Genomic DNA, 12,845 nt, shown 5'->3' on the forward strand with positions numbered 1-12,845 from the left:
CTCTCTTTATTTCTTTAGACGGCGACTATAAGCTATTTTCTGGTTCTTTAGAGGGGAATTTAAAGTTTTATTGCAGCTTGCATCAAGACTCGGGACACAAGAAAAGGTGATTCAGCTTTATCTTCAAGTTCACTGACTGAAGGTAGGTGATGTTTTATTGCCCTAAACAGCAGTGATCACATGAAGTATGTTTGACCTTTAATTTGGTTATTAACAAAAGCTGATTTCATTTTTATTCCAGCCGACTTGTGAGTCACAACAACAAACATTCTGGTGTGAACGCTGTCTGCAAAAATCAATTATTATAATCCTCCTTCTTCTATATCCATATTTTCACATACAGTGAACCCAGTATTCTCATCACGGTATTTTCAAAGACAGCATGCGTGTGGTGCATGAAAATGTGTTACTTACTTTATATTTATTTTTTATATAAATATTTCTGAGTCTTAAAGCACACAAATCATTTCCATTGATGGTGGTGGTGGGAGTTTCTCTGCTTTGTGTGTTTATGTTTATAATTTAAAGCCAATCAATTCACTTCAAAGGTTAGTCAGTGTTTTTCTAACAGCTTCTTATTTTGCACCATGTCTATTTTTTTGCCCGTCAAACCAAAGCACAAGCTCAGTATCACACTTTAATAACTGCTACATTTTTTATATTGAAAGAAGTGATTTAAATACACAAGAGATTTTCTCCTTTTTTTAAAAAAAATGGGTCCATAAATGAGACCTGTCAGTCCTGCAGAAGATGAAAACAGCAGAGTTAAACAGTCTATACTCACTGGAGGCCATTGCTTAATTATTTTGAAAAACTCCCACCTGGAGAGGTGTGTTTATAACGTTACAGCCTCGGCCTTCTAACACTGATCCTCTTCCCTCAGTACCGGTCTGCCTGATATGCAGTCAGCCCCCTAGAAACCGGGTACACGGATACCCAGCTCTAGGTTCACGGGCTCTAACCCGTCTTCTGCGTGGGATCTTCATCTGCCTGCATGTGAGCAGCTGTCCTCTTGTGGCTCCGGTCTAGCGATGTGTGGGAGTGTGGCATCGTCTCTCTCACAGTTGATATTGTTTGTCTTACTGTGCTGTATGCTCATCACCACGCTCATTCTTTCTATTTTTTTATTTGTTTTCATTTGTTTCGTTGTCATGTCACGTCTCAGTATTTTGTGTTTTCTATTTTTGAGCTTTTAATTCTCATTGTTTTGGGAACCAGGAGGTCTAGAGCAGCGGTTCTCAACTCGTCTAGCATAAGGACCCACCACCAACTCCTCCATGAGAAATCATGACCCAAATGTCTGATATATTTCAACCAGTCAGATGATTGTGCAGTTTGGACCTTAGACGATACAAAACATGTGACAGAGGCAAGAAACTGAATAAAACAAACAAGTTTAAAAAGCGCTTCAGAGTCTTTTTGACACGTTTTGTTTTCAGAGACAGAATCCTCACCCACTAAAAAAGGCTCAGCGACCCACTTTTGGGTCCCGACCTACCAGTTGAGAACCACTGGTCTAGGGGTTGAACTGGGAGGGTTGTTTACAGGTCGAAGTGATATTGGGCGTCTGAATGTTTAAGAAGAAAAGAGAAAAAGACTGTTGACTGCATCTTAACTACACTGTATGTCTGGAACACGTTTCAACATATATATTAAAAAAGTGGTAAATGCTAAGCTTTATACTGCATGATGACTTTTATATTCTAAGTACTGGTACTTCTGAACAGTCTGAGTTGATAAAGCTCTCAAATGCAAACAGAATCTAAGACTGCTGCGATCATCTGAAACTTGTAAATATACTTATGACCATCATTTTACATATTTCTGCCAAAGAAGCGTGTCATTCATATTTAACAGTGATTTCCTTCTCCCTCGCTCAGTTATTAGAAGTGCAGCAGTAAAAATGACAGGGACAGGGAATACAGCATAAAAACCAAGCTATTAAAAACATATGACACATTAAATTGGATGAGCTTGTTTGCATAATCCGTACAGAATGATGTGCATTCATGTAACTCTTTCATACTGGACATCGGGTTTGCTAATGCAGTGTCATCAAGTTATGGACCCACTTTCATCTTCAGTGGAGGAAGGACGGCGTTAAAGATAATTACATGTTCATTCAGAATGACATGAAAGTACTGTGTCATTCATTGTAAATCCATCAAATAGATTTCCACCGGCTAAATGGTCCTCTATTCCGAAAGAGAAGAAGATGAAAGTGAAAGTGTGACCTTTGTGAAATGTACATCCAAGGTACAAAATAGCTTGAAGTTCAATTTGATATTTAGCTGAATTTAGAGTAAAAAATGAGTCCCCCGTGCCTGCAGGATCATAAAATACGGAATAATGTTTTTGGTAATGCTGCATACATTAACAAGCAACAAAAGGAGTGTGTTGATGAATGAGGCCCATCAGCTGCCATCAGCACAGGCCTTGTTGGCAATTCAAACAGCCTAATGAGAGAAACTGCATTTCAATTCTACAGCAAAGTGTAGAAGATAATAGATTGCTTGATGAAATACTCAGCTGGGCCTCATAACCCCCACCCCCCACCCCCACCCACCCACACACACAAGCATGCACACAAACGTTAACGCCTGACAATGATTCACATTTATTTGACATCATTATTCAGACTCAAACTGTCTTTAAAGGGATTCAAAGTTTAATGAGTGGAAATTACACAGCTCATCTATGAATCTAAAAAAATAACGATCCAAAGGAAAGATTGAACATTACGACTGCTCAGTAAAAAGCAACACTTAATGAAGAGAAAATGATGAACTGATGGGATTATTAAAGTCATTGAGAGGCCGTTAGATATATTTGACATTGACCAAATTAGCTCAATAAGCCGTGGAATGGGTCAAAGGCTTCTTTTGAGGCCTCTTAGGCACAGAAAGTAGGGCAGGACCGATACGAGATTTTTGGGGCTGATGCCGATTTCCATGTTAGGATGAGAAAAAATTTGATATATCGGCCAATATCTTTCTTAGATCTGTAAAGATAGATAGATATGGACGATCTATCAAATTCAGTTATTATGGAAAAGATGTATAATGAAGACAAGATGGTCACTGAACTGTAAAGTTACTGTGCATGTTGGGCATGTGTAATTCAACAATACTCAAATTAAATGCTATTTGACTGGGGTATAAATCGAGTAATATTGGCGCATATCTGCAATAAAATTAGCAGGTACCAATAGTTACTTGATCTGCTAATATCGGCCAATATTATTGGCTGGGCAATTAATCGGTCGGGCTCTACAATAAACGTGGAATTTATGTCATTAGAACGAAAGACAAACTAAAATGATGCTTATAAAAGTAGCAACAGCTGCCTTATCATCTCAACTACTGGAAATAGAGTGTCTTCTAATTATGTCCTTATTCACAAGAGAAAAAGGAATGAATGACATCATAATGTTTTTTATGTACTGACCAGGATCTTATTATTTAGAGGGTATATTTGGCAATTCTCAACCAGCTGCGTATCAGACAGATATTATCTGTTAATAAACAATGTTTCCCTTCCCTCAGTGTTAACAGCAAGGAAAGCTCCCTGCTCGTTCACCAGCAAAACTCAAAATTACAACATGTACTTCCATATTTTTTCGCCGCCTGCCAACAGAGTCCTCTGAAGAGAGGAGCGGCGCCAGAATCAAAATATCACATCCGAGATCAACTGGTGAGAACCCACGTTGGAAGAACATTTGCAGAAAGCAACATTAGGGAGTACTTATAAGAGCCATAATAAAGCGCGAAGGAATTATGAGCAGAGAAGCAAGAGGTCGCTGCAGCGCAGGGTGAAGCAACACCAGGAGAGGAGAGAGGGCAAGAAGAGCCAGCTTGAGTTGGGGTGAGCTGGTGGTGCCTCTGCGGTAATTGTGCACCGATAAAAACTGAAGTGGAGTTGTTAAGCTGCAGCAAATTTCACTGTTTAAATTCAACATAAACACGCACTTCTGTGTTGTGCTTTTTGTTTTCTAACAAGTGAACATACAAAGACCTTTTATATTTACATTTATAATCACCAACCGAAAGCGGTGGTCAAGCTATCCAATAGTGAACAGCCTGTGAGTGGTCTTGGTAGGGTTAATGAGCCCAGTGCATTCTGGGTGTTGTAGTATTTAAACCCGTTGGGAAGTAGGGATGACACAGCCCTTTTTCTGAAATTTAAATACTGATCGTCAAGTAACACAGACAACAAATCATCATGTTTGACATGATAGAAATGAGATAATATGGGTATCTGAGTCTGATGCCAAAAAGCCTTCCTGCAGTCGAGGAGACTGGGGGGAAAAAAAAGGAAAAGACTGTTGATTTAACTGTCACTGCTTGATGTCGTCAAAGCTGGCTTAACAGCAAATTCTAGAAAACCTTACAACTCCCGCAGAGAATACAAATGGCCTGACAATACAAGAGTTGCATTTGCCATCAGGAATATTTTTAGCCCTCACTCCGAATCTGTGAGCAAACATCAGAAAATGTAGCTGATGCAGAGAGGACGTACTGGAAGTAGGATTCAGTTCATATACACAGATGCCAATTAAGTGTTGTTTGTGTGCCCACGTCTCTGCTTTAAATAAAACAACTCCCTGAGGATTAACCAGTTCTGTATTTTATTAGTGACAACAAAAGCAAATGTCGATTGTTAATTAGAAATCCTGTCCATTCAGTTGTACGTCAGTTCTTACTAATCTGATGTTTTATACTGTAATTAAAAGGTTGGGTTTTTTTTTCACTACAAAATGGCACCAAGCCTCCGACCGCAATTCTCCATCTTCACAGACTACTGACATCTTCCTCAAATTTGAACTTAATGCAGAAAATACAATTAATTTATCTTCTTTAAAGATAATTAAATGTTTGTTTGTTTGACTGTGAACACACTTCCATGATGAATGATGCCATATAATACACAAGAATACAAGAAATAAAAGTTTTGACTCTCAGGGGGAGATTTGTTTCAGTCAGAATGAGTGATGGACATGTAACCTTGTAAAGTTCTAGTTAAGTGTACAATATGTAGAATTGTATGACAATGTTCACATTCAAATATCTGGGTTAATTAAAAATGGACTAAACCTATGTTATATGTTTATTTCTTTGTTGAGTACTTAAATTATCACAAATCTTTCCAACAGTTATCAAAGCCAGAGAAATCAGTAATTTTAGAGTTGCTTCCTAGCAGTATTGCATTGAGACTACGTGCACAAAGACATCACGGTTATCTGCCCCTCCCATCCTTTCTAATAACCTCCGGGGTCCTTGAAGAAAAAAAAACAAAAAACCTTAAGACAATAAAGGCAGCTATTAACCCAAGTGGCGGAGTTGAGGCATGACCATAGGAGCGAATCAATAAGTCCCTATTTGGACGACTCCATTCGATAATGTAAAGAAACTGAAATGTCAGAGATGAATATGGCTGTCACCATGAGTGCTTCACTTCTCATCTTAACAAGAAGGAACATAGAATATCAATAGAAATATTGATGACCAATTGGACTGATTAATGGAGGGCAGTTTTCTCCATTAGCCCAATAAAAGTTTATGATCAATCATTAATTCTGCCCCAGAGGCTCTCACTAATCGGACCAGACAATATTGACCAGAGAACACCTGATGATTAGTGAACAGGTCATAGATGTAAAAAGAAAGTTGTGAGAAAAAAAGAACTATTAAAACTGTAACAGGCATTATTGCCATCTTAAATGTGTGACGGCTCCTGATCTGGAGCAAAAGGGCCCAATGCTCCACCCAGGATATAAAAATCAACTTTCCTGTGCCACTCTCTCTGTCTCACTAAGCCAGACAGACACTTGCACATTTGTCGCTTTAGTTCTTCATGTCAGTGCACACTTCAACACCTCACACCATATAATGCTTTCACGCACACCCACATGTTCGCCACTGATGATGCAGATCAAACACACCTCATGACTCTTGTTATTGAACATTTATTGACCGAATTTTATAATAAATCGTTTAACATTGAACATTTCTGACTCCTTTTTTTCTTTTGCCGTGACCCACAAGCTGCGTAATGCCAAAAATAATTCCAATATGTGGAATACTCCAGTATGGAATTAGATAGAGATAAATGTAATGGCCTTCATTTTATTACACACACAACTATACATCCAATTAAAATCACATCTTGTGAAACTGTTTGCGTGTTAATGGCCCAATCTTGTTCTGCCTCAAAAATACTGTACATATCAATTCAAATGGAAACTACATGAATATAATGCAACGATAACATGTTCAAATCAACTGTGGCTGCAAACTAATACGTTTTTGTCTCAAATTTCCAGGTATATATGACCTGCCTCAGCTCAAGTGTATCAATGGAAACAGTAGGGTCCTGTGCTAGTGTCAATAGAAGTGATATTAGTGCTACCATGTGTGGTTCTGTTCTTTATCTTTAAATAGTATAACAAATGGCCGATCCATCACATATTTTATAAGTGGGCACACAAGAGTAAAACTGCCTAACAACTACTGGTTTGTGTTGAGTATTTGTGACACCCTCGGAAAAAGATAACATTCACTGTATTTGTGTTGCTTTTTGAGGAAGCAGCATTATATTGCTTATGAGATAAAAAGGGAATAAATCTCCATTCTGTGTGCGCTAAAACCAAAAGTTGTTTGGTTGGGGAAATCTTATCAGAAAAGATGTCTACAAAAATGTCTCCCTAGTTTATGGAATTATTCATGGTATAGCTCCCCCTCCACTGTGCGGCTTTATTAACTTCAAAGCTGCCTCAAACAGGACCACTAGGAGGTGCAGCTAGGGGGGGGACTGCACAATCCCACTCAGGGAAACCCTCATCAAGGGGAATTAGATACTGCAATCAATGAGACAGTCAACATCCCATCATTCCTTTAAATATAATGTTAAAAAATGGCTTATTGGGAACCAATGAGGTCAACACTGATGCTGCATACCCATGGTAACTTCAACTGTGTCATGTGCTATGTTGGAGATTCTCTACTGACTCCCAGTTACATGTTGCTCATTGTCTCATTTGCATTAGTAGTTAATAAAGAGGCATGAATATTGACTTCATTAAGTTACATAACCATCTTACAAAACTCCTCACTGGAGCTTTAATATTAGAGAGCTGCACAAATACTACACAGTTCATGCAAATTAACGTTACCAGAGAATGATGTTTGTGTGCGTCCTGCTATTTGGCTAATTCATTTTCAACCACATTAAAATGAAATGTAGAAAATGCAGAAAATAAATGATGTAACAGTTCCTCCACATAAGATGGATTATGAAGTAACACACGTAATTAGACTCATTGATCGAGCCTATGGTGACTTTTGATGGATTAACTCCCATGGAGTATATATTATATTCCTACATCTGAGTTCTGTCACATCAATTAAGCACATGGCCCATGAGGCAAGAAACTATATGTCAAAAGGGAATGTCTACGGCTGGATAAATAAACACGTTTCTACTAAAAGGTTCACCAATGTGTTATTCAAGGCCATGGCCTGATACAAATGTTAAGAAGTTAATGAAGGGTGTGGATTTTAAAACACAACCATTCAAAAACCTTAAATAGTACGTTGATAAACCTTTCCTGCAACTGCTGATAAATATGTCAAGCTTGGTCTGTAGAAAGCCGTCATCATAATCGCTGTGGTTCCGTGCTATTAAGCGGAGAGCTGTGTTTGTGTAGCTTAATGTGCCCTGCTCACTAAAAGCCTGATTCAGTCATTACGTATCCAATGGTTTCAGGGGAATCTAGCACGCCAGTTGAAATAATCAGTTTACAAAAAAAAAAAACAGGATAGCTTTGTGTGTTGCTGTCTTACCACCAAGTCAGGGTCCTGCATGAGGCTGAGGATGACCTCGTAGAGTAAAGGACGAAGGTCCGATTTGAACTTGACAGAGATCCACTGTCCTATTAGCCAGATGACTCGTCTGCGGATCAACTTGTACCTGGAGAGAAAAGAAGAAAGGCACGTAATCTGTGGTTGCATTGACATGTGTTCACAAACAATTCTATGCAAGTTCTATACGTATCATAATTTGGAGATATGGATCAGCTGACATTGTTATCTTACAGCCAAACCATAGGAGACCATAGGATAGGAGACAATAAGATACAGTATTGTACTGTAAATAATATGACAAAGATAACAGTCTATACCTACCAGACCTACTCTTTTTGTAAAGTGTCTTGAGACATTTTTTTATAAACATTACTATGATTAAGGAAGCACCTATTCCCTTTTTTCAATTCCGATCCCGATATTTTTATATCATAACTGACAACGTTATTGTTGGTGTTGGCAGTGTGTGTAAGGCAACACAAAGCTGTAGTAAACCCAGCATTGTATTGCATTGTGCTCGCTTCACATACAAACAGAAAGCAGCAACAGCTGTCTGGTATTTCAAATTCAATTTAAACTGAAATGTAAGAATTGTACTTTTAAGCATACAGAAGGAGCCATCTCATCTGAACATCGTCATGGAGACAATTTGTGGGCACTTCTTACAGTTCAGTCTGAACGTCTTCAAAGTGAGACTGCGAGCTGAAAATGTGCGAGCTGATACAAGATCAGGTCGGCCCTATCTCTAACTATATGATACAGTACGATGCCAACCTCTGAAATGACTAAAGCAGTGCTGCCATCTTGAAGTTCATTCACATATTTGGTTTTATAAGTGGAATATGCATGGGTCAGACTGAAGTATAATTTGTGCTCTTCAGGAGCAAGCCCTTGTATCATGTCCCCATATATAAGCCAAATTTTACCACCACTCTGGTTGTTTTGGTGCAACCAAGCTCATTACAGCCCTCAGAGAAACAGAGACAGTTCTACTATTATGAATAATAGTGGAGACCACATGTACAAATAAATCTGACTGAAAACAAGACCCATGGTACACACTGAGACAAAAAGGTGAAGAAAGTTTTTAAAGTCAGTATGTTGGGTGTATGTATTTGTTTAAAGAGTTCACACCAGCGAGGCCTAAGGCACATGACATTCAGTGAGAGAAAAACTAAAGGGAACTGTCTAGTTAAAAAAAAAAGTAGTAACAAACAAAAGCCCACTGAGGCTGTGTGATAGGGATTGAAATGTAATGCACTGCCTGTCCCAAATATGAGACACCACATGATGGGAGCTGATGGTTTTTTAAAAAGTTGTATCAGGAAAGACATGTCCCTAGGCATCTGCCCTTGTTTGTATCTGAGGCAGAAACTGTGTCTGCAGACCGCCTCGACAGAAGTGAGTGGATGGAGGGATGGAGGAACAGAGAGATGAGAGGATAAAGGGATAGAGCAATGGCACTCTGGTTGGCTTCTTGTCAAATATCCACAGGGAGACAGACACCACAGTCTGGGCCCCAAGCCAGGAGATACTAAACAACAGCATGAGTCAGGACTTGGAGTAGCAAGTGTGTGTGTGTGTGTGTGTGGACCTTCTTTTTTAATCAAATGGTTGATTGTTTTCCAAATAGGTTTTCAAATGATAGCATTTTCTATACATAAAACGGGATTGCTATTGAGTTTTAGATTACCATCGCTAACAACATTGTGTTAAAGTAACATGATTTTCCCACCATCTTAAAAGCACAGGGTGGCACTTCAGACACTCCTCGGCTAAACTGCTCAGACGCAGTCACGCATGCAGAGATAAATAGAATCCAAACACTTCAATAGCATTTTCTTAAAGCTCCTGTGCGCGTACACAACAACATACAGGATGATTCTGTCATGATATGGCGAGGACTGGGGAGGTTGTGCCAATCTAGGCAAACTCCCAGAGTCATCTATGATCAGGTTCCAAACAACAGCTTGGCACTAAAACAGCTTTGTGGCACTGAAAACAAATAAAAAATAATGCTCAAAGAGGCCACACCTACAGCTAAGTTTGAGAATTCTTTCAGATGGAAAAAAAGAACATAATCAGGGGGGCAATGGCAGGGTCACCAACGATATATGATGAAATGTGATGCAATGCGATACATGTGTGGCTCGTGATAACAAAATCACCAGACAGCGATTCTGCGACAACTGACATACTGCAAGACAATCATACAATGATACATCAACAGCTACACAGCACAGCCTATACGTTCTCAGGTGCGCGCAGTTGCAGGAACGAAAGATGAAAAAAATGACTACTGCATTTTTTTCTGTATTCAAAATATAGTAAAGTTATATTCAGTGTGCCAAGGAGCTTTGATTTATTTTAATACTAAATGTAATTAAAAAGGTAAAGTGCTTGGTGGCTGGTGTCCATCTGCCCCGTGTGCAGAGGCTGTGGTCCTCCAAGAAGGCAGCCTGGGTTTGAATCTGACCTGTGACTCCTTTCCCGCATGTCATTCCCCCACTCTCTCTTTCCCTGATTTGTAAACCTACCTACTGTCTCTACAATAAAGATAAAAATAAACCTTTAAAAACAAGTAATGAACAAAGAGGCATGGTGCAGGAAAAATGTACAGTATATATTCAGTTCAATTTAATGTCATATTCCTTCCTTGGGCTTCTTAACTTTTCCCCGCTGTACTACATTATCCAGCTGTCTTCTACTGTTAAATTGTTCTTTCAACAATTAATTCTGTTTATAGCCCTATTTTCTATTGGAATATGGATATTTGGCACCAGTGATTCAATAATTGCATCATACGAGTCAAGACGATAAGTTGTTGTTATTTCAAAATTTTGTCCCACACATACCTATCAGTTTTGTAAAATTAGGTAATTTAGATTCTCACAACACCATCTCAAAAATCAACAGCATTAACAATGACATCTTCATCCACATGCTGATTATTTTTCCACTCCTGGCATCTGTTAAAATGACTCAAAGTTAAGTGTTGTCCCAGCTCCAAATGCAGTACAACAGAGTGGTGCGTGTCTGATCGACAAACACCGAATAGCTGCTCATCTGGAGAGAATACAGCTGGTAATGTTTATGCTACTGTGCTGGTGGAGTGGAAGAAAATGATGGGGAGGCAGATGGAGAGGCAGGTTGACAGTGGTATTTTTTTTTTTTTTTTCCAGTCAAAGGTTAGACGTGACTCATCTGCGCTAAACCTCCATAACTTCAAACAGCTGTTCATCCTTCCAACTATTACATTGGAAATCCATGTGGACAAAATGAGAGCTGGATTAAAAGCAGTCTCCTAATCATCCATAAAAAAAAAAAGCTGTCACGTAGTTCCTCTGCTTCCTGTTTGGATAAGGAATTTTGAGGTAAATAGTTCTCAGACAAAAGATACAAAAGAGTTTCTCACAGTTTTCCACGTATTCTTTAAAATGCTGCACTGCAAGCAAGTTTCAACAATGATACACTCTCACACTGGTTTAAACACAAGGTGACAGACCGTGCAACACTTTCAATGGAAGTAGTAACAGTTTTACTAGAATAGTAAGATGTAAAAAAAAAACCATCACATTCATGATCAGTTCACAGATTCAACATTGTCTCTCCAGTGCAACACAATATCTAGATGTTTGACACGAGATGATTCTGTTGCAATAACCATTTGTACATCATTTGTATCACTCAACATGTATTCATCAGCGTTTCTTTTAACAAACATTTAACTTAAACAATGTGACCAACTGTAGCTTTAAACTACAGGATTTTAGATCAATAGTTGGTACTGACCCAACCTGAATCAGGCCTGATGGGAATAGGAATCTTCATCATAGAGCTTATCAAACACGAGCGTGCAGAGTTCACTGATTCTGTGGCAAGAGAAGTGAGGAGAGTAGTAGATTAGGAGAAAAAACAGGAGAATACTAGCAGAAAGAAGAAAATAAAGTTGAGGTACTCAAACTCCAGTGTGGACTCACTTGGTCACCACAGATAGGGACAAACTTTAGATGAAACACCGGACAGGTGTAAGGGCTAGGTGACAAAAGGCAATGTCGAAAATCCAAAGTGCTTCACAGTCATCTATGCTGGCAGAGTGTGACAGTTGAATGATGGAGCACACTGTATCTGTATCTCACCGTGTCTCTGGGTGACACAAAAAGCTTCTTCTGGCTATTCTGAGGTGTCAGTGTGATTGATATTGAAGTGTTTGTCCTTGTCCAAGTAGGAGTCGTGTGTTTTGTTTGTGTGTTCAAAGATGACTTGCTGTCATCTGGGTGGCTCTGAGAAATGGTGAACCATTGTAGGTATGGCAACTGTTTTGGTTGAGGTAGAGAAGGGAGGGTAAGACCGACAGACAAACAGGTCAAGACAACTTCTTGGTGCGCGTGCTGGTAAGTGCAGAAGTAGGAATGTGCAAACAGATTGTGGTGGTGTTACCGTGATGACAAAGAATGATAACCAACTCTTTTTCCAAAAGAGCTTACTGATAGCCCAAGGCTTAGCCATGAGCGCAAGTCATGCACAATAGTATAGCTGACAAATATATGGGCAAATATTCACACTGTTGCTGATTCATATGGAGGGAAACAGTAAGATGCACATGGGCTGAGACGTGAACTTAAATTGTTAAAGCCAACAAAAGGCACAATAACACTATATACCCTGAAAAAGGAAAAGACTATCAAACCTGCGAGACAATAAATAGATACTGACATAGTTAATCCATTTACAGGAGGGTATACTTTGGAATAAGTTGCACTAAAATGATTGTACTGGATGATACAAACACCAAGAACAGCCAGACTTCAAAGAGAGTTGGATGTGCCTTTGTAATTTCAATATTAACATGCAGTAGAAACTTGGAGAGAATTATCCCACTTATAACACAGATCCCTGGCTAACAAGTTTCACATGTTCAGAAATTCTGAAACTTTTGTCTGATCTTGCATTTAACCTTAAATTAAAAGTTACTGGTCCAAA

General features: G+C 39.0%; 1 protein-coding gene across 1 annotated transcript in view; it reads right to left on the reverse strand.

The window, feature by feature from the left end:
- ipo11 (importin 11) overlaps positions 1 to 12,845 on the reverse strand; it is a 135,698-nt gene that overhangs the window by 70,009 nt on the left and 52,844 nt on the right. Inside the window, exon 16 of the mRNA XM_020646465.3 lies at positions 7,842 to 7,968. Coding sequence (XP_020502121.1) covers positions 7,842 to 7,968 — 127 coding nt within the window. The remainder of the gene's footprint in view (positions 1 to 7,841; positions 7,969 to 12,845) is intronic.

The sequence above is a fragment of the Labrus bergylta genome, chromosome 2 (assembly GCF_963930695.1).
Source record: "Labrus bergylta chromosome 2, fLabBer1.1, whole genome shotgun sequence".
Classification (NCBI taxonomy): Eukaryota; Metazoa; Chordata; class Actinopteri; order Labriformes; family Labridae; genus Labrus; species Labrus bergylta.